The 19940-nt window shown below is 43.6% G+C and overlaps 1 protein-coding gene across 3 annotated transcripts in view; it reads right to left on the reverse strand.

Annotated features, from left to right (window-relative positions):
- SORCS1 (sortilin related VPS10 domain containing receptor 1) overlaps window positions 1-19940 on the reverse strand; it is a 507270-nt gene that overhangs the window by 170431 nt on the left and 316899 nt on the right. For all 3 annotated transcript variants that reach the window (XM_064595254.1, XM_064595255.1, XM_064595253.1), the window contains exon 4: window positions 16301-16459. In XM_064595254.1, coding sequence (XP_064451324.1) covers window positions 16301-16459 — 159 coding nt within the window. The remainder of the gene's footprint in view (window positions 1-16300; window positions 16460-19940) is intronic.

Consider the following 19940-nt stretch of genomic DNA (forward strand, 5'->3'; position numbering starts at 1 on the left):
TCCATGGACTACTTACTGGCTACTGATTTGATAAATATCATTTGGAGTATCTCCTTTCTACTATGTGCCTGGTCTGTAACCTACTGACACTCCAATCTTCCACCACTGCATTCGCCAAATCCCACAGTGAATGGATAATGAGCCATACCATCCTGAGTACCATGATTGCCCAGCCTTGTCCTGTCTCCAGCTCCAGCATTCAGTGAAGGGTCAAATGACTCACCAAGTGATTCACCCCGGTTGCAGATGCACTGGGCAAGTCCAGGAACAGGTCAGCTCAAGTGACTATTTACCAACCCTTGGAAGAGCTTCCTACGATATTGTGTCCATTGGATCAAAACACATTCTAGAGCCCCCCAAAAAAGAAGCTGAAATATGTGATTACTAAGCAGGCAGCTCAATTGGCTCAAACTACACAGTATCTGGGCATCCAGTCAAGGAGAATCTGTGGCTTTTTCTTTCAAGTCTTACTATTTTTTTTCCGCCCCATTATGCCTGGGTACATTTTATGCTTGATTCCTCTTAAGAGTGCTAAGGGGAGACGGGGAGGCAGTTGCCCTCACAGAAATAACAGAGGATGGGGACAACGCGTTCCCTCTTAATTCCAAACCCAAGTGGCCAGAGTATGCACGTCCTACTTCTGGTTCACCAGCATGTCCCAAACACTTGGCATCTGAATACACAGACTTGTAGAATAACAACAAGCACCTGGGTTTGGGACGATCTGCTTCTCCCGCTCCCCTTGCTCTATCTTTTTTAAGCCCACAGCTGCACTTCTTCCCATGAGTTTAAAGAGAATTGAATGGAAAGTCATCAGAGAGGGCGAAAAACCATGAGAGACTCTTAACCATAGTAAAGGAACTGAGGGTTGCTGGAGGGGAGGTAAGTGGGGGGATGGTGTAACTGGGTGATGGGCATTAAGAAGAGCACGTGATGTGACGAGCACTGGGTGTTATACGCAACGATGAATTACTGAACTCTACATCTGAAACGAATAATGTACTGTATGTTGGCTAATTGAATTTAAATAAAAAAAAAAATAAAGAGAATAGAGTTCACACCATTGTGTGTGCCTGTGTCTATATATAAATGTATGTTAACATCTATATTTATATACAAAGACTTATGCAAATGTAACAGAATCAGGATGGCTTGAAATAATAATTCTGCACGTGAGGTTGGACTCACATACATCTTGAAAATCAAATATTAACTCTGAGGGCTCATACGGTGACACCAAGGATTGCCATCCCTGCCCCCACACAGAATTTATCTTTGTGAGGAATTACTGGGTGCCAGCATGTATGTGTGTGTGTGTGTGTGTGTCTTTTTTAATTGATCCCCCTAGGCTTGGATGCAGAATCTGTGGATCAGTCAGGTATGTCCCATGATATTTGTTTTTATCCTCTTCAAGGGGCTGCTTTGTTATCTGTGAGCATCCAGAGGCCCCTCAAGCAGTAGGGATACCAGACAATCCAATAAACCAAGGCTCTCTTATTCAGCTCAGTCACATTCTTTTCCATTTTCTCTCTCGAAAAGAACACTTTGGTGCTGACGGATGCACCTTCTCACTTTCTCACTCACATCTGAGCAGGCTTCCTTTGGTGTGTCTTCACTGATGCTCCCCATTCTGGGTGAGGTGGCTTTAAGACTTGCCTACCTCACTGCCAGTCTTCTTTTTAGGCCCAGACCAAAATATGCCTTTTCTATGAACCTTCTCCTACACACTAAACTTCCCTGTGGCCTCATTTCCATGGTTCAACAGATCGTATCAAGCTACAGGCCACATATTTATATTTAATTTTCTTAGGAACCTTCCAGGAGAGCCATCTATGAATGCAAGGCAGAAATTCCTTCCTTTCTAAAGTCACTCTAAAATATCTGAGACCACTCCCTGCCCCTTCAATGAAACCACAAAGTTTACAGGTGTCGGGAATCCTTTCCTTCTAGAAAATGTCTAGCACATAGTAGATTGGCAAGGGGGAAAGAAGTGTCAATTTCGCACCCTGCAAATTCCCTAGTGATGAATCTATCTAGTAAAGTACCCAGGTTTCCCAATGGGTGGACAAAGGTAACTTATCAGAAGAATATATTTTATTTCCATGGAGCCATGGTAGAGGCCTATACCTAAAAAACAAACAAATGAACAAACCAGAACTATAAATCAGTATATTTGAAGCTTCCAAAGATTTGGAAGCAGGGTCTTGCATATTTACCCTTAGCCAAAGCTGCTCTGTATACTCCACCTACTATTTCAAATATTTTCCCCCTATTGTCCAGCCTGGTGTCATACCTAAAGGTCACAGCCACTCAGGTTAATGTGTTAATTAAACCTGCAGAGTCTAACAGCCAAGTTCTCTTCTACAAAGGAGAGAAAAGGATCAAAGCCTCTTACCCAATGACACTGTCTCAGCTGCCAGTAGAAGGTTTTTCCTGCTTTTAATAAAATTCATAGTGTTGGCAGCACCTAAATAAGATTTATTTCCTTATCAGTCTGTCTCTGGCTCTAAGGTTTCTTTTGACTGTCAGAACACAGAACTATCAGTACTATCTGTCACATCAGAGAAAGCAGAGCACCTTTCTCCAGCAATGCTGAAGAAAGAGAGAGAGTGAGTGAGTGAGAAAGAGAGAGAGAGAGAGAGAGGTTTCAGGGAAAGGAAGACAGAATATATGAATTAGCTTTAGGAGGGCAACATTCATCTGCTAACCTCTGTCATAAACCCCAAAACACCATTCTTGGAGGGGTTTTGGTTTTGTTTTGGTTGTGCTAACTCTGGTACAAAGTACTGAGGAAATTTTTTGCAGGAGTAGAAATTTTAGAAAGAGAACAGGGAAAAGATTCTGGTTGACTAAGAATGCAAGTAGGAAAGTCCTTCCTGTCTCAAATCATCCTAAACTATCCAAGACCGCTTCCTGCCTCAGTAAAAAGAACTTAATGAGCACAAACCCAGTGCTCGTCTATGCTCAAGATCTACTGTCAGCCTCAGGGCCTGACCCTCCACTCTGTCATTATGCTGGTCCAGGGCTGTCAATACTTCCCCTCCTGCCATGCTCCTCTCCTGATGGTCGCTCTCCTCCTCCTCCTCCCTCCCTCCTTCCTTCCCTCTTTCTTTCTTTACTTTTTTTTTTTTTTTCTCTTTTAGACATCCCTCACATTGGCTTGTTTTCTTGCCATCTGCCTTTGTCTGCTGTAAGAAGAGTACAGATAAAAATACAGTTAATTGCAAAGGATGCAATGGTGAGGGTTAGTTTTGTGAGGAGCTTTTAACCAGTTGCTCAGCCATCTCTGGCACCATCCTCAGGAGGCTGCAGAGCTGCAAGCTGGATTAGGGGCACAGGCTTGGAGGGAGGATAAGAAGGGATGCCAGGGTCAGACAAATAGCTGGGGGGGAGGGGGACTGGGAAACAGTGAGATTCACTGGCATAGCTCAGCATTCCTGATCTAGAGCAGACTAAAATGGGGTGAGAGAAGGGGGGTATGAGAGCAGCCGTGGCCAACGTTCATTTTCCATCTTTTTAGCACCCACGTGGTGGTTGAAGCCCTAGCAGAGTAGCATCTTTCTTTGGAGAGAAATTCAACTTCCTTGTGCTGATGCAAAAGTGTGCACTCATCACTGTCCCTGGAGAGTCTTCTCAATATTTCTAAACCAGATCGACGTAGCCCCTCTTTTCAAGTCAGACAGGTACACATTAGGGATTTTCTTCTGTGGCTAGGAAACTGGTACAAGAACACAATTTGGTAAAAGGGAGGAGTGATAACATGTTTTAAATCTTTGGTTGATGGGATTGAATGCTTTCCCCACAAAGCTCCTCATGGAGACTTTCCCGTTCAGGAGGTAGATTCTGGGTCTCCTCCACACAGACTCCTTAAGAGGCTTCCATGTTGGCAGAACACTTCCTGCAGTGGGCTCTTTTCAAGGCTGCCTGCTCACTCCCTTTTGCTTCTCTGCCCTTAACATTTTAGAGGCAGGAGGCCTGCAAATTGCACTTCTCGAGAAGGCTGACGGAAAACCCTGCCAGGTGTATTTCACTTGCCTCATCCTAACACTGCCCTGGGGATGGCCTGGGTACAAAGCACTCATCTACCTCATGATTCTCCAGTTCTCACTGCTGTTACTGAATTCCTTTTAGGAAGAAAGAGATGGTACCTTAAGGACTTCAAATGATTTCCTAACACCAGGCCTAAGGCATAGCAAATATCAAGCTCTTTCCTCCACCAGCTTCAACAGGAAGAGAATCCATCCACAGAAATCTATGGTCTTCAGAAGTATGCTCTGATGCTCTGGTTCTAAGCCACAGGAGAAGGCCTGAACTCACTCTACGGGAAAAAAACATCCTGTGGTACCTAAAATAATTTGATAAAACTTCACTAAGTGCTAGCATGAGTCTTCTTCCTGGCTGGTGGGTACAGGGACAGAAGGTGAGAGAACCATGATGGCCATCACAGACGAGCTCTTCCATCCCCAACAGATGAAAATTCCTTAAAGAAAAGGCTAGCTTATCAGGGAGTATCCAGACAACCTAGAATAATAATGTGTAACATTTTGTTCAGAGTACTATGGTGGCCTATGTAGGAGAGGAAAAGGTGGGCATCTGTCAGAGCTTTCAAAGTGGGCCTGGAGTATAGTAAACATTCCTTACTATAACTATGTAGAGAAAAGGTGTTCCAGAATGATTGGGTCAGTCTGAGCAAATAAACAGAGCAGCAAAGCTTAGGGTGGTGTTTTTGTTCTTCTTTTGGGAACTGCAAGAGACTCAGCTTGACTGGCCTGCATGCAAAGAAGTGAAGGGGGAGCAGAGATTATAAACAGAACCTGGCTGCAGGCTGGACAGATGCCATCCTACCGTAACTCATGGGGAGCTAAAAGAGACACTGGATCCAAATGTCAACAAAGTCAAAGGACAAGAGCATTGAGGCTGGGTATTCGGCCTTTGCTGATGAACAGTGAGCAGGAATGATGACACATCGCTGGCTCCATCCATCTCTGCTGTGGCTGGATTTAACAAATCTGTCACTGGCCATTCCCCAGCTGTCACTGAAGTCTGTCACATGCCCCTCAGCTGGGTTTGGCACTTTGAGGCAGGCTTGGGGGATTAGACATATGGAAGTGAGGCTGTCTGGGAAGGAAGGGTCAATAGGTGACCGAGGGCCCCTTGCATTTGTGGACACTTCCCGTGCACCCAGATCTGGAGGTATACCAAAAAAAAAAAAATTATAAGATGGAATCTTGGCCTTAAAGATTATCTACCTAATAGAGATGGAGAACTAAATACAAGATAAATAAAATAACTGGAAGCTGAAATTGGATCTATGTTACAAATGCCTCAATAGCCATAGGATCCTACCATTATTTAAATGCACAGATGAGAGAGCACAGCAGTTGTGAAACACAACTGGAATGTAACTGGAACCGTGCCTCCAAAAGATGGATGCCTCAGGACTGTGAAGACGGAAGGGAGGAGGGACAGCCCAGCTGGAAGGTGCAGCACCTGGGCAGGGGAGAGGCGAGTGCCCCGATTAGCCAGGGCCCCTGGGTATGAGCAAGAGGGAAGGGGAGGGACACCATTAAAAAATATAAGCAAACAAAACAAAATTTAAGAAGAAAAAGAAAAAAGAAAAAGAAAAACATCTGACCAGAAGTGGGTTACTTCTGAATGCCCCCGTCACTTCTCCTGGGTGGGGGGGCAATTTTACACGCAGACTCCACTCTTTCACAAGGGGCACGGGGTGCTTAGGAGCCAGCCAGGGGTGCTTTCCCTCTGGCTCACAGGTCCCCCCCTACCCCACCACCCCTCGCTTCCTCTCCCTTATAATCTTCAAACAACAGTCCTTGCCCTGCTGTGAGATGAGCTCCCGAAATGGGTGCCCCAGCATCTGTCAAAGGGAACAGTTGTCATGGTAGGTGGGACAGGGAAGAGATCGTTACAGAAAATTAGAAAAAACAATGGCAATTAAAGAAAATTTAAAAATCACACTGGTTTTTCTACGTAGGTAAATGGTTTTTGGTTTTTGGTTTTGGGATCTATGGTGCAGGGAGGATAAAGTGGGAAGACATTCAAACATAGGCTATAATATGGCTCTAGCAATTGCCTGATAGGCCACCTTAGGAAATTTTCTTAATTCCTTAGAGTCCCAGATTCTCCAAATACTAAATGGGCATAATAACATTTCTAATGTTTGCTCTAAGAATGAAGTTGAGCAATCGATGTGAAATGCCTTGCAGAATGCTTGCTCCAGAGCGAATGGTCAGTGCTAGTTCTCTCTTTCCTCTCTCTCGCTCGCTCATTTCTGCTACAGATTATTGCCATCAGCCTTCACTGACTGTCCTCAGATCCCAAGGAAGGGAATAATGACAGGGAGAAGCAGATGAGACTGCCTTTTTCTTCCAGATGTTCTGGAAGCAAGGAAGGGTCCTAGACAAGGCTCCCAGTTCCCAACCTTTGAAGCTGAGTATTTTATTATCATGGTCTTTCCTAGAGCAACTAATGCTGTTTGGCTTTGAATCTCATGTCTTGCTTTTCTGAGACATTTTCTCATCATGTTTGTAATTGGATCATCCAGGCAGGCATTGGAGTTAAGCAAGTCAGGAGAGTGAGAGCCTTAAAGGTCTACATTGTGCCTCTTCATCTGATAATACGTTATATTAAGAGTATACCTCAGTAAAGGAACCTGGCAATTTTAGGAGGGCACGTGATTTCTGGTTTTTCTTCTTCTTGCCAGCTATGTGATCTTGGTCTCTGTCCCTTGAGGCAATGACTGTACCATTTATAATTTATACTTACAACATCCTGGTAGGAGATTAAACAAGGTAACATTTTTATTTTATTTTATTTTATTTTTTAAAGATTTTATTTATTTATTTGACAGAGACAGAGACAGCGAGAGCAGGAACACAAGCAGGGGGAGTGGGAGAGGGAGAAGCAGGCTTCCTGCCGAGCAGGGAGCCCGATGCGGGACTCGATCCCAGGACCCCGGGATCATGACCTGAGCCGAAGTCAGACGCTTAACGACTGAGCCACCCGGGCGCCCCCATTTTTATTTTTTAAATATGAAAACCATCGAGTCATAAATTCACAAGATGTGTCTACTCACAAGGCCAAGCCTTCCTCCTCCCATAATCACTCCCCTTCTTGGCAACATCATCGCTTGCAACCGCTCTTGTCACGGAAGAAAGCGGAAAACCCCAGCATTGCTAGATTTCTAAAGGGCTCCCCTTAGAGGCAGGTCTTTCCAGGGATCCCACGGGCTTTTTAAGGAAAGAGACATGTTCTCTTATGAGATCGAATGTCCTTCAAACTTTCCCAGACTGGTGCCTGGATTAAGGACGTATCATAATGCATTCAGACAAGTGCTAGTGGACAGAACAGATCAAAAGGGCTGGCTAAGGAGTCGTGCAAGCGAAAATGTAACTCTATTTCAAAGCTTAAAGAGCTACCAAATAGCCTAATTGTGCCTGTCCAAACCTTAATCCCATTGACTCCTTTTAAAATGTCCATTTTTCCTTATTCTTCCAGCCCATTCCTCTCAAATGGTTAGGAACAGGTAGAGCAAAGTGTCCCAGGATGCAAGTGAAGAATAATGATACAACCTGGTTAAACAAGGTATCTAAGGTGAACGGGGGCCTCTCTTGTTTACATATGATGGCATTTCAGCTTGAGAATTTGTTTTATAAACAAACATTGGGATGACATTTAGCAAGCTCCCTGGTTTCCACTCTAATTGCCAGTTTTGTACTTGGACACTTAAGTTATTTACATATTCATGAGATTAGAAATCAGCTCTGACATTGGAAAATTTCAAGCACGTGGAATTCCTACCAAATCAGCATGGAATATAATGCTCAACATATTTCTTATAAATAACTGAGTGTTTTTTTACTTAATGCAGTGCCTTGGGGAAACATGATGGTATTAGGTAGATATCAGTTTCCTAAGTGTTTGTGCTTGTGCAGAAATTATTTGAATATCCGCAGGGGGCTGAATTTCAAGGATCTATTTATCTTTTATTTCAATTTTGCCCTTTTGACATCAAGGGGCTGCTGGGTCTATTAAAAAACAAATAGAGTTACTGTGAAGACAAATGCTTTAACATTTAATGGTTTACTGTTATTATAATCAATATTTTCTGAGTACTGTGTATTGGTTTTTCCTTGCTCCATTCATTCTGGTTCCATGGTACCTTTTAGTGACTGAACGCTAAGAGGGCATTCGACATTGACTGAAGTGTCTCTGACTTCAGGTACTGGGAAGACACTGCCGCTAAGACAGCCTTGTGTCTAAATCCAGCTACGCCACACCAGGTCAGCTATCTCTCAGGCCTGTGAAGAAGGCATTGGCTGGCATCTCCACGATGCTTGCTCCATACCAGGCTCTGTGTTAACTGCCCCACGTATGTTATGTCAGCATCCTCACACAGTCTTGTTGGAGAACCAATAAAGTTCAATGACCTGTTGGAGGTCCCCCAGCCACTGGCAGGACCTGACGCAGTAGAGAGATCATGCTCTCACCTGGCTTCTGTACTGTCTACCACTGGTGAGAAACCAGGATGACTGAGTTTTGGAAAATGCTGACATTTATTCCTCCTTCAAGCAGTCAAAATTTCACAGGGAATTCCAGCATCCAAAGTCTCCATGATCAGCAATGGCCTCCCGTTAGGCCCCAGTTAGGAGAAGTATGAATGATTATAAAGGAATGAAAAGACGTTGTTGTTGTTGTTGTTGTTCCTAAGAATGGATATGAAACTAAAAGTATTTTTTTTAATTTACTTGTATGCAAGTGACTAAAATTCTATGTTATGCTATCAAACACACTGGCAGTATAACTTTCCTTTTCTATCAGTATATCATTTTAACTCAAAGTCAGTCGTCACTCATACAGAGAATGCTGGCCGTTAATATTTAGAGTTTCAACTATTTTTTTTTTAAGATTTTATTTATTTATTTGAGAGAGAGAGAGCACAAGCAGGAGGGAGGGGCAGAGGGAGAGGGAGAAGCAGACTCCCCGCTCAGCAGGGAGCCCGATGTGGTACTGGATCCCAGGACCCTGGGATCATGACCTGAGCTGAAGGCAGACACTTAACCGACCGAGCCACCAGGAGCCCCAGAGTTTCAACTATTCGTAAAGAGAGACTCCTTATCAAAACATGTTCTCCCCCTTTAAAGCAATGGTTTGGTTTTATGTGTATCTTACACATATACATAAATGCCAAAATACTGAAGGTGAGGCTAACATGCAAGCCTTAGGATTTCCTATTTCTTTCATAAACTGTGGTTTGGAATACAGAAGAATCAAGCAGGTCCCCACATGATAGTACTGTACTGCCAAATCACAGAGCTCCAAAATAAATGAAACAATATAAACTGGCGACTATCCTAGGACCACCACGAAGCGCAGAGTGGCCCATGGAACTGTCTTAAAGGTTTTGTCTTGGGGCGCCTGGGTGGCTCAGCCGGTTAAGCGTCTGCCTTCGGCTCAGGTCATGATCCCGGGGTCCTGGGATCGAGCCCCGCATCGGGCTCCTTGCTCTGTGGGAAGCCTGCTTCTCCCTCTCCCTCTGCTGTTCCCCCTGCTTGTGTTCCCTCTCTCTGTCAAATAAATAAATAAAATCTTTAAAAAAAAAAAAAAAAGGTTTTGTCTTCCCTCCACAGAACTGATCACCCAATTTGGATGCATTTTTTTTTTTTTTTAATTTCACAAAACAACTTAACATCTCCTAAAATAAAACTGATAGGGAGATCCATGAACAGGAGAAAAACAAAGACAATGGGAAAGACAGAAGGGACAGAAAAATGACTGGGAACCAATGCAAGGCAGCAGATGAGGTTTCTTTGCCCTGCACAGCTTTCTGTTTTAAATTTCTGAGTTAGTTATAAATACTTAAAAATAAGAAAATATCACATTTCACACAAAGCAGGATTACTTCTCTTGAAAAACTACGAAGGTCTGGTGACACTGGGCAAGCCATCCTCGGTTGCAAGAACACAGGCCGGCGCTTCCCGACACCTCCCCACCCCCACCCTTCTGAATGTCTACACAAACACCTGCTCTCCACTTTCCCACAGCTCAGACCCAGCCGCTTTGTTCAGTTCGATTTCTTGCTTGTGGGAGTGGGAACTGCATTCACGGCCACCGTGGACTTGGACATCCACACGCGTGGCGAGAGGAAGTACACCGCACAGGACCGGGGGAAAGGGGTCAGGGGCAGTGGGCCCCCTGGCAGAGCTTTGCCAGCCTGGATAAGCAGAGCGAGGGGGCCTCTCCCCTCCCCGAGCTGCTCAGCAGTGTTCATGTCCCTTTGACAACACTGCAGACCCTCCCCTTTATAAATCGCTCCGGCGGCGCGACCCCCTGATGGAGAGGCCATGAGCCCAGTGTCATGGTGGACTGCAAAACTGAGGTATATGCATATTCTTACAATTTTCTCCCTTTTTTTTTCTTTCAGTCACATCTGCGTTTTGTTTTCTCTCATTTCAAATGTTTCCCAACACATCATGTTTAGTGAGGTGTTTAAGGCAGACTGAGAGATGCTGTTGGAGGCAGTGTTTTATAGCACAGTTTGTACACTAGTTTATTGCCAAATTAAAATAAAGATGTAATCTGGCAGGCTCAGCCTGCTGCTAAGCCTTCCTTGGGTGGTTTCCTGCACTGTGGCAAGAAAGTGAGAGGAAACTAGCAATGAAGTGAAGAACTCTCTGTTTTCCAGTACCTGCTTGGTTTCCAAATGCAAAGAAACAAAAAGAAGGCACAGAATGCTTACTTTGCCTACTGCTTAGTTACAGAAATAAAAAATAAATAAAGGAAGGCACAATTTTGGTGCTCCTATACTAAATGCCGTGGATTCTTCCTAGTGTCCACAGTGATGGACTGCTGTTTTGTAAGAATTCTAAGCGGTGTGACTTTATGGGATCAGTATCCCCCTGTCCATTTGACATAAAATTTCCATAAGGTCTGTAACACTTATTTTTCTGGAAATTCTAAGGCTTTCCAAAGGCACATCCTCACAAAGACTTGTTAGAAGCCAGGAGGCTAGCTCCTATGTCTATATCATATAAGGCCCCAGACAAGGGCTTCCTAAGTAGCCAGGATACCTCTTCAGGACTTCAAAGGGATTAGGGCTCCTAATCTCCCTGAGCACTCAAGAAAGTTTTTACCTCTTGGCAACTGCTTAGACACTGCATATCACAGACAGATTTCTCTCAGGAAAAAAAAAAAAAAAAAAAAAGACTAAAACATCAAAAAAAATCCTGATTTTATGAATTCCGAGGCCGTTTGTCCGTACGCATTTCTCCCGGATTAAAAGCTATTTAAAACAAAAAAAAAAAAATCTGATTTGCTAAGGAACTGATGGTCAGTAAAACTCTATCCTGGACCAGAAAGGACAATCTGCTCAACAAAACTCTTTGAGTCCCTTAAAATGCTCACATCAAAAAGCCTCCACTGGGTATTGAGGCATTCAAGATGAAACGCAGGCAGAGCAGAACACCGAACCCGTATGGGCTCCATCCTGCAAGCCAGAGATCCAGACTCTGTCCTCAGGGCCTTAAAAGTCTCTTGCAGGGGCACCTGGGTGGCTCAGTCGGTTAAGCCGCTGCCTTCGGCTCAGGTCATGGTCCCAGGGTCCTGGGATGGAGCCCCACATCGGGCTCCCTGCTCGGCGGGGAGCCTGCTTCTCCCTCTGCCTCTGCCTGCCTCTCTGCCTACTTGTTCTCTCTCTCTCTCTGTCAAATAAATAAATAAAATCTTTAAAAAAAAAAAAAAGTCTCTTGCAAAGCTGGTGCAACCACTCTGGAAAACAGTATGGAGGTTCCTCAAAAAGTTGCAAATAGAGCTACCGTACGACCCAGCAATTGCACTACTGGGTATTTACCCCAAAGATACAAATGTAGGGATCCGAAGGGGTATGTACACCCCAATATTTATAGCAGCAATGTCCACAATAGTCAAACTATGGAAAGAGCCAAGATGGCCATCGACAGATGAATGGATAAAGAAGATGTGGTATCTATACACAATGGAATATTATGCAGCCATCAAAAGGAATGAGATCTTGCCATTTCCAACGACGTGGATGGAACTGGAGGGTGTTATGCTGAGTGAAATAAGTCAAACAGAGAAAGACATGTATCATATGACCTCACTGATATGAGGAATTCTTAATCTCAGGAAACAAACTGAGGGTTGCTGGAGTGGGGGGTGGGAGGGATGGGGTGGCTGGGTGATAGACACTGGGGAGGGTATTTGCTTTGGTGAGCGCTGTGAATTGTGTAAGACTGTTAAATCACAGATCTGTACCTCTGAAACAAATCATACATTATATGTTTAAAAAAAAAAAAAGAAGATAGCAGGAAGGGAAAAATGAAGGGGGTGGAAATCGGAGGGGGAGACGAACCATGAGAGACTAAGGACTCTGATAAACAAACTGAGGGTTCTAGAGGGGAGGGGGGTGGGAGGATGGGTTAGCCTGGTAATGGGTAGTATTAAAGAGGGCATGTTCTGCATGGAGCACTGGGTGTTATGCACAAACAATGAATCATGGAACACTACATCAGAAACTAATGACGTAATGTATGGTGATTAACATAACATAGTAAAATAAAATTTTAAAAAAAGTCTCCTGCACTGAAGGAGAGAGAAAGCCATGGCTGGGAAATAAAGGGGGAAATACAGTTGGCAAAAGAGGGAGAGCATGTATGCAAAAGAGGGAATGGATGCCTGAGAAGACAGTGAGGATGGGACACAAGAGAAGAGGGAAGAGGGAAGAGTGGAGAATTCTGTTAACAGGTGAGTCTGAGGAGTTGCCACCTCATGAAGATTCTTTCTAAGAGACAGCGCCTTTTGCCTGAGGATTCTGTTTGCCATCCGTTGGTGCAGAAAAGCATCCAGCAAAGTGGGGATTCGCGCCGAGGCGAGGATCTTAGCTGGGAGCCTTGCCGCAGAAGCAACAGTGGCTGTCACAGAAAATCTGAGGAGCAATGCCTACACGGAAGAATGAAAGTTCCCTTCTCCTGGGCCAGGACAGTCGCTGGCCTGTCGACACCAGCTCAGGGCCCTCCTTGGTGCTCACTGCTGCATCTCATCAGTGGTAAATGCTTCAGGATTCATGGGGGATTGCCAGCTGTCATTTCCATATCGCTGGCCCACCCAAGCGGCCACAGACCCTCAACTTGACTTCCAGCCAAAAGCATCGGCCAGGAGGTCATCTGACGCCTGCAGCCCATTCTCCTCCCAGCAAACGCCCTACTCCTTATTCTGTGATTCAAGCCTGAGACAGGGAGCACTCTATCCCCTACTCAGATTAGAAGGTTATCCACAATTTTTTTCCAGAATGATTTCACCTTCATTCTTTCCTGGAAAAACAGAGAGAGCAGCAGAAAGGCTGGTTTCTGCCTATCTGCTGATCTCGAGATATCACAATCGAGAATGAGAACCCTACCAAATTCCAGGTAAGCCTTCATTCCATTCACTGAACTTTGACATGTGATGCCAATGAGTGGTATTTACCTTTGGGAAAATTCATTGACTTCTCAGACCTGTGGTTTGTTAGCTATATACCAGCAAGGACTGTTAAGGCGTCTTCCAGTTCTACAATGACAGAATTCATTGGGTCCACGGTCACAGGAGGTACTTTTTGGTCCAGACCAGGACTGTGGTGATATCACCTTAACTGGTCTTCTTGCTTTTGACCTCATATTACCACAGTTCATCCTAAAATTGCTACCAGATTAACCTCTGTAATCTATACCTCTGAACACACCATTCCACTGACCAAAATTTTCGCAAGGCTCCTAATTATGAAAACAAAACTCATTCTGCCTAGCAAACAGTGAAAAACAATCAAGATCAGATTCCACAAATATACACAGAATTAACTTTATAAAATTTTAGTTTCAGCCAAATGGACACATTCTCAACTGTGTAAACACGGTTTTTCTAACTTTATATTATCGTTTATGACATTCCTCTTGTGTGAAGTATGAAGTGTGACCCTCCAAACAGAAATATGACATAAATCCTTTAAGGTCAAGGTGAAATCATTTCATAAGATCTCCATCTCCTGAACTTTGGGCTGCCAATTTCATATAATGCACCCAGCTACTTCAACTGGATATCTGTTTATGTGTGAGTGAGGCACTGACTTTTTGGCCTCTCTTAGACTACTGGTGAACTCATGTGCATTTATCTTCTCTTCCCACATGGACTGAGTGTTCCTTGATAAAGTTATTTTAGATCAACACTGAACTATGATGAGCACCTAAAACAGATGTGGGCTAATGTATTTTTTTTTTTTAATCTCATTGGACGCGCACCTGCAAGTATACTGATCCGTACAAATGCATCTTAAGGCAAAGAGAGCCAACACCAAGTACTGTGCACAAGTCCATGGCTGAGTTGGGGCCACAACTCAGATGTCCTCTCGTCACTCCTCCACAGTTGTCCACTCTGCCACATTGATTGTGGGGAGGCACTGCTGGAAGTGCTGGGACATGAAGGGTTACATTTCTGGGCATCTCCTCCAGCACAACTCCAGAGATGCATAGTTTTCCTTTAGGCAGGTAAATCTGGCCCTCGCTATGCCTCTGGCATCAGGGGGAGCATTAACCAACCGTCAAATAAAATACAATAGCCCAGGGGATTAAATTACTACTCTGTGTCCTGAGCTGCTCAGCCTCGCCTCTGGTAACTGCACCATCTTGGACCAGATGCACGGTGGCTTGACTCCAGGAACAGAATTGTACGTTCTGCTGAAAGGGTAGGCAGGCTGCTTAAGAGGAAAAAAATACCAATTGTAAATCTTTTCTATTTTTAGGCTCAATGTGCATTTTATTTGGCAGTAAGGGCAGCATAAATAAAATTCCAATCCTGAGAATTTTAATTTTAATTTGCTTCCTCCAAAATGCCCATGTCCGTACGTCCATCAGTCCCCTCCCTTCAGGAAGAACCCCACACACCTACATTTTCCCAACAAAAAAAAAAACCCTTGAGTACCCTCCTCACTAACATTTCTTTAAATACGTGTAATTTCTAGCATAAGATGCCTATAAAAATAATTTGCAGGATAACTTCACTGAATCACGCACTTCACAAAGAACATTCCAGGGTTGCACCTATTTTCCAGTTGGCTTTTATGGCTAGAGTCTGATATTTGCCTGTGAATCTTTTATTTAGTTATATTTGCTGTTTCTAGCCTTACATTCTACCTGAAAATGTAAGTTGTTTTTTTTTCTTAAACATTTTATTTCTTTGACAGAGAGAGGGAACACAAGCAGGGGGAGTGAGAGAGGGAGAAGCAGGCTTCCCGTTGAGCAGGGAGCCTGATGTGGGGCTCGAATCCAGGACCCTGGGATCATGACCTGAGCTGAAGGCAGACACTTAATGACTGAGCCACCCAGGTGCCCCCTGAAAATGTAAGTTTTTCAAAAGCAGGAGCTAAAGGTATTTTACAGTGCATCTGTAGTATAGAGTATATAATATGTATCCCACAAAATACATATACATATCACACACGCACACACAACCTCATTAAATGCTTTCTTAAAAAGTAGACTTCTCCTTCAACGCAACCACCAAGAGCAGACAAATCCTGACATTACTTGACTCTGAATAATATTATCTATGGACATTATTTTTTTTTATTTTTTATAAGATTTTATTTATTTATTTGAGAGAGAGAATGAGATAGAGAGAGAGAGAGAGCATGAGATGGGGGAGGGTCAGAGGGAGAAGCAGACTCCCTGCTGAGCAGGGAGCCCGATGTGGGACTCGATCCTGGGACTCCAGGTTCATGACCTGAGCCGAAGGCAGTCGCTTAACCAACTGAGCCACCCAGGCGCTCCTATCTATGGACATTATTATTGCTCCTCTGGCCATTTCTCTCACTGTTTTAGCAAATCCTTAGTTAGTGCTCTTCACCTTTTCAGGGTTGTCCTTCCCTACAAGGCTCTGAGAAAAGCCTTGGGCCCTTTATCCAGAAAAGAATCACATCTCCTCATGCACAAAGCAGTCTCAAATTCCATGGGTGTTGGGAGCTCCTCATGGCCTGCAGTATCTTAGGTTAAGAACTGCTTCTCCACCATGTCTTCCTTAGTGTCAGGCTTTTCCCTTGCATGCTGTTTCAGATGTTGACACAGCTCAAGCAAGCACCCGGAAATCCTCCTTGCTGCCCTGTGACCCCCTGGCTCAGAGTTCAGGCTACTGCACAGAAAAAAAGTCACCACCGAAAAGAAATGTAGAGATAATTAGCTAGCAGCCTGTTCCCTGGAAAATCGTGCACTGTTGTCTCAAACAAGGTAATCACGCTCACCTTTTGGTCTTGGCTATATGCCAGAATCCAGTCCTCTTGCTTGGGGTGGAAAAGCAAGCTTTGGATGTAAAAGTTCAGCCGGTACTTTTGATAGGTGGCCCCTTCATCTGAGCTGATCAATAAGCTGCTCTCAATCTCCGGGTCTGTGAGTAACATAATCTGCAGCCAAGAATTGTTGGGGAAAGAAAACAACAAAAAGTTAAGTTTACAAATTTACAAGACTTAGAAATAAGCTAAATTTTTGGAAAGAGAGGAAAAAGGAGCAAAGAATGTTTGGTCAAACAAGGACCTTGACTCTGCTGGTTTGTTCTCCTGGACCAATGCCATGAAACTACTTAAAAAAAAAAAAAAAAGAGGCAGACAAGGTGGAAGGAAGGAAGAGGACACAGAGGAGTGCATTTTAGTTTCTTCTATGGGGCTCCTTGTTTTTTCCCAAGGTTATTTCCTTAATCTAAAATATGTCCCACTCTTCCCCTAACCTCAGTCCTCTTTCCTATTGTACCTTGTCTACTTTCCATTTTGGAGAAATAAAAGAGCAAGACTTGTCATAATCTGTTGTGGTTAAGGTGGAAAGAAACAGAAATAGGATGGGCTCCATTGGTTTTTCTCTCTTACCGTAAGCCCTCTTACTTACATTAACACTATCCCCATATGTCATCCTACCTTCAGTCTGATTTTCTGAGTCTTGACTCAAAGGCTGGGCTTTCTAAAGCCTTCTCTGGAAATTGTATAAAGCTGACTTTGTCACCTTTTAACCTATTTTATGATTTCCTTTTTTATTTTGCTTATCATCTACATACTCCCTACTAGTCCATGAAGTCCATGAGAAAAGGGATATTGGATATTTCTCGCTTTTTCCGCCCCACAGGTATATTCCCCGCGGCTAGAGTAACACCCAGCATATTTTATAGACTCCATAAATATTTTCCAAGCGAATGAATAAGTAAATAAATGAATGAACGAGAAGAGTTTTCAGAGTCATCACACGGAAGTAGAAAGACGCCCAAAACAGTCTGAGCGGGTATAAATGGGAGCGCCGTGGAAAGAGTAGCCAGGCGTCCTGCTCAGTCTGTAGCCTACTGACCAAAGAATATGCTTTACATGTGGACACATTTACAGCTTCAGATGCTTTGTACTTTCTTGTTAGGATGGTTAACCATGGCCAGAGCAGTGGAAACCATCCACAACAGGAACAAGATGGAGGAGCTGCCCTGGAAACTGCTTTTTATTCTCTCATTTTATGTCTCTAGGAACGTGTGATAAAGTACCTCATTCCTGACTCTCCGCAGGTCTGCTTTCACTCACTCAAAGTGCTCACCTAATGCCTCCAGACAGGTGGCCTTAATGTTACCCACTGACTTCTTCCCCATCAACTTATTAATTGGCACTTTCTGAGTTTGGTTCGGAGAAGCATGAAAGATGTGCTTAATGTGTGGCCGCATGAAGAGAAATCGCTGCAGCCCAGGGTTTAAAGATTGCCAGCTAAGGATGCAGCAGTTCCAGGAAAGGAAGAGAGAGGGAAGGAAAAAAAAAAAAAAAAAAAGAGCCATGTCATAAAAGATCCGCCTGCCAGACAAACACACTGGGCTTTCTCAAGCATTTGGAGGCAATCACATTAAAACCTCAGAATAGTTAGTGTCATCTCTGAAAGCGGTGTCCTGTCAGTCCAAATGGCACATGAAGAGCGCATACCAGACTGAACTGTGTTTATGTAACCCAGGACGGATTCAAGGCTCCTCGCCACTCCTTCAACCTGTCCCTTCGTGAAGAGGAGAACGGGATGAGGTGAGTGAGTGGAATCCTGGCTGTCAGCCGCACTCCGGACAAGATGAAAAGCACACATGAAACTGGAGACTAATTGCTCATTCCATGTTCCAGTGAAGCCACTGTCTACCAACCAAAAATTGTGACAGAGTTACACAGGTTTCTCCGTCTCGCATTCACTAAGCAGACAGTGTCCGCTCATCAGATAGCTGAAGCAGAACCACCAGGTAATCTACTAAGTACAAACTCATGTCCCTTCATTAAAATCTAGTGTATGCATGAAGTCTGGATGCTCAGATGGCTCCTAAATTCACAACAATACTTCCAGGTGATTTCATATTTATTGGCACATAGAAGCTGTCATTTTCCAAATAACAAGTCATCAAATGATCACATTGCTCTGTGTCTCCAGCCACAATTAACAAGGATATGTAACAACCTTTCGGCACTATGGCCAAAAAGTCATTTCCATAATAATACGAAGCATTTCAGTTTTATAGAGCATCCACTGTCTCAGGCAAGGTGATTTTTTCCCTCCTCTGATTTTCTAGTTCCCTGTTAACCAAAATATGTCTTTCTTCCCATGAGCGCAGATATCACCACCTGCTTCTCCTGGCAGACTATTTCATCAAAATAAAAGCAGTAGTTCCACAGAATATCCTCAAATAAAGCTGATTTTCATGTGTCATGTAAAATGTTGTTGATACTCATACTTGCTCCAAGTCAGCAGACATATGAGATCTTCTGCTTCCAGATAATACTAGACGAGGGAAGGTAGAATAACACAGATATTTTCAAACATATGAATACTTAGTATGGAATAAACAAAACTCATGGGTTCCTTTGTTTTTATTCTGAGTGCTGAAAATATGTAGACCAAAATCTCACCTTCCCTCTGTAGTCCTCACCTGAAACCCTCTGTCTGAACATCTGACATTCTGGAAATGATGGAAGCTGTCAGGAAAGTCCCCCTGTCAGATTTATAGATGGGTCTGAATTACACAAAACTCCCAGTGGTTCCTCTCTCAAATCTCTGCTCAGATCCACACAAAGCAAACAGGTCAATCTGGATCCATTTTTATTTAGCCATTTTTTATTGCACAAACTTTGTAGGACTGCCAGCAGAATTCAAAATAAAAGAAAAATAAATTGCTGGTGACCCTCTTCCTTCAACAAGTCAAACTATGTGTGTGTTTCCCTCTACTTCTTTATTCACATCTCTATATAATATCATGGATTATTGGTTTTTTTCCATTTAATGTTATGACCCATGTTCATTTTCAACTGAACCGTAAACACACAAACGCATGTACACACGAGTATGTACCATTGTGTACAATGTATTTCAATTTCTTAATCACAGCCTTTGACATAATTAGGTTACAATCACTGCAGTGGTTGAATGGCAATAAGTACTTAAGTTCTTTGAATAAATGGAATTTTATTATTTCAGTCTTTAAATTCAAATTCTTTAGTAATTTATTCCTAAATAAATTAGGTTTGTTGTGTCCTTTTTTTTTTTTAAGATTTTATTTATTTATTTGACAGAGAGAGACACAGCAAGAGAGGGAACACAAGCAGGGGGAGTGGGAGAGGGAGAAGCAAGCTCCCCACAGAGCAGGAAGCCTGATGTGGGACTCGATCCCAGGACCCCGGGATCATGAGTTGAACCGAAGGCAGACACTTAATGCCTGAGCCACCCAGGCACCCCTGCTGTGTCCCTTTTTTTTTTTTTTTAAAGATTTTATTTATTTATTTGACAGAGAGAGACACAGCGAGAGAGGGAACACAAGCAGGGGGAGTGGGAGAGGGAGAAGCAGGCTTCCCGCTGAGCAGGGAGCCCGATGCGGGGCTCGATCCCAGGACCCTGGGATCA

This window comes from Mirounga angustirostris, unplaced genomic scaffold (genome assembly GCF_029215605.1).
Source record: "Mirounga angustirostris isolate CCGP_5_RB_7025 unplaced genomic scaffold, mMirAng1.0.hap1 SCAF_6, whole genome shotgun sequence".
In the NCBI taxonomy this organism is placed as follows: Eukaryota; Metazoa; Chordata; class Mammalia; order Carnivora; family Phocidae; genus Mirounga; species Mirounga angustirostris.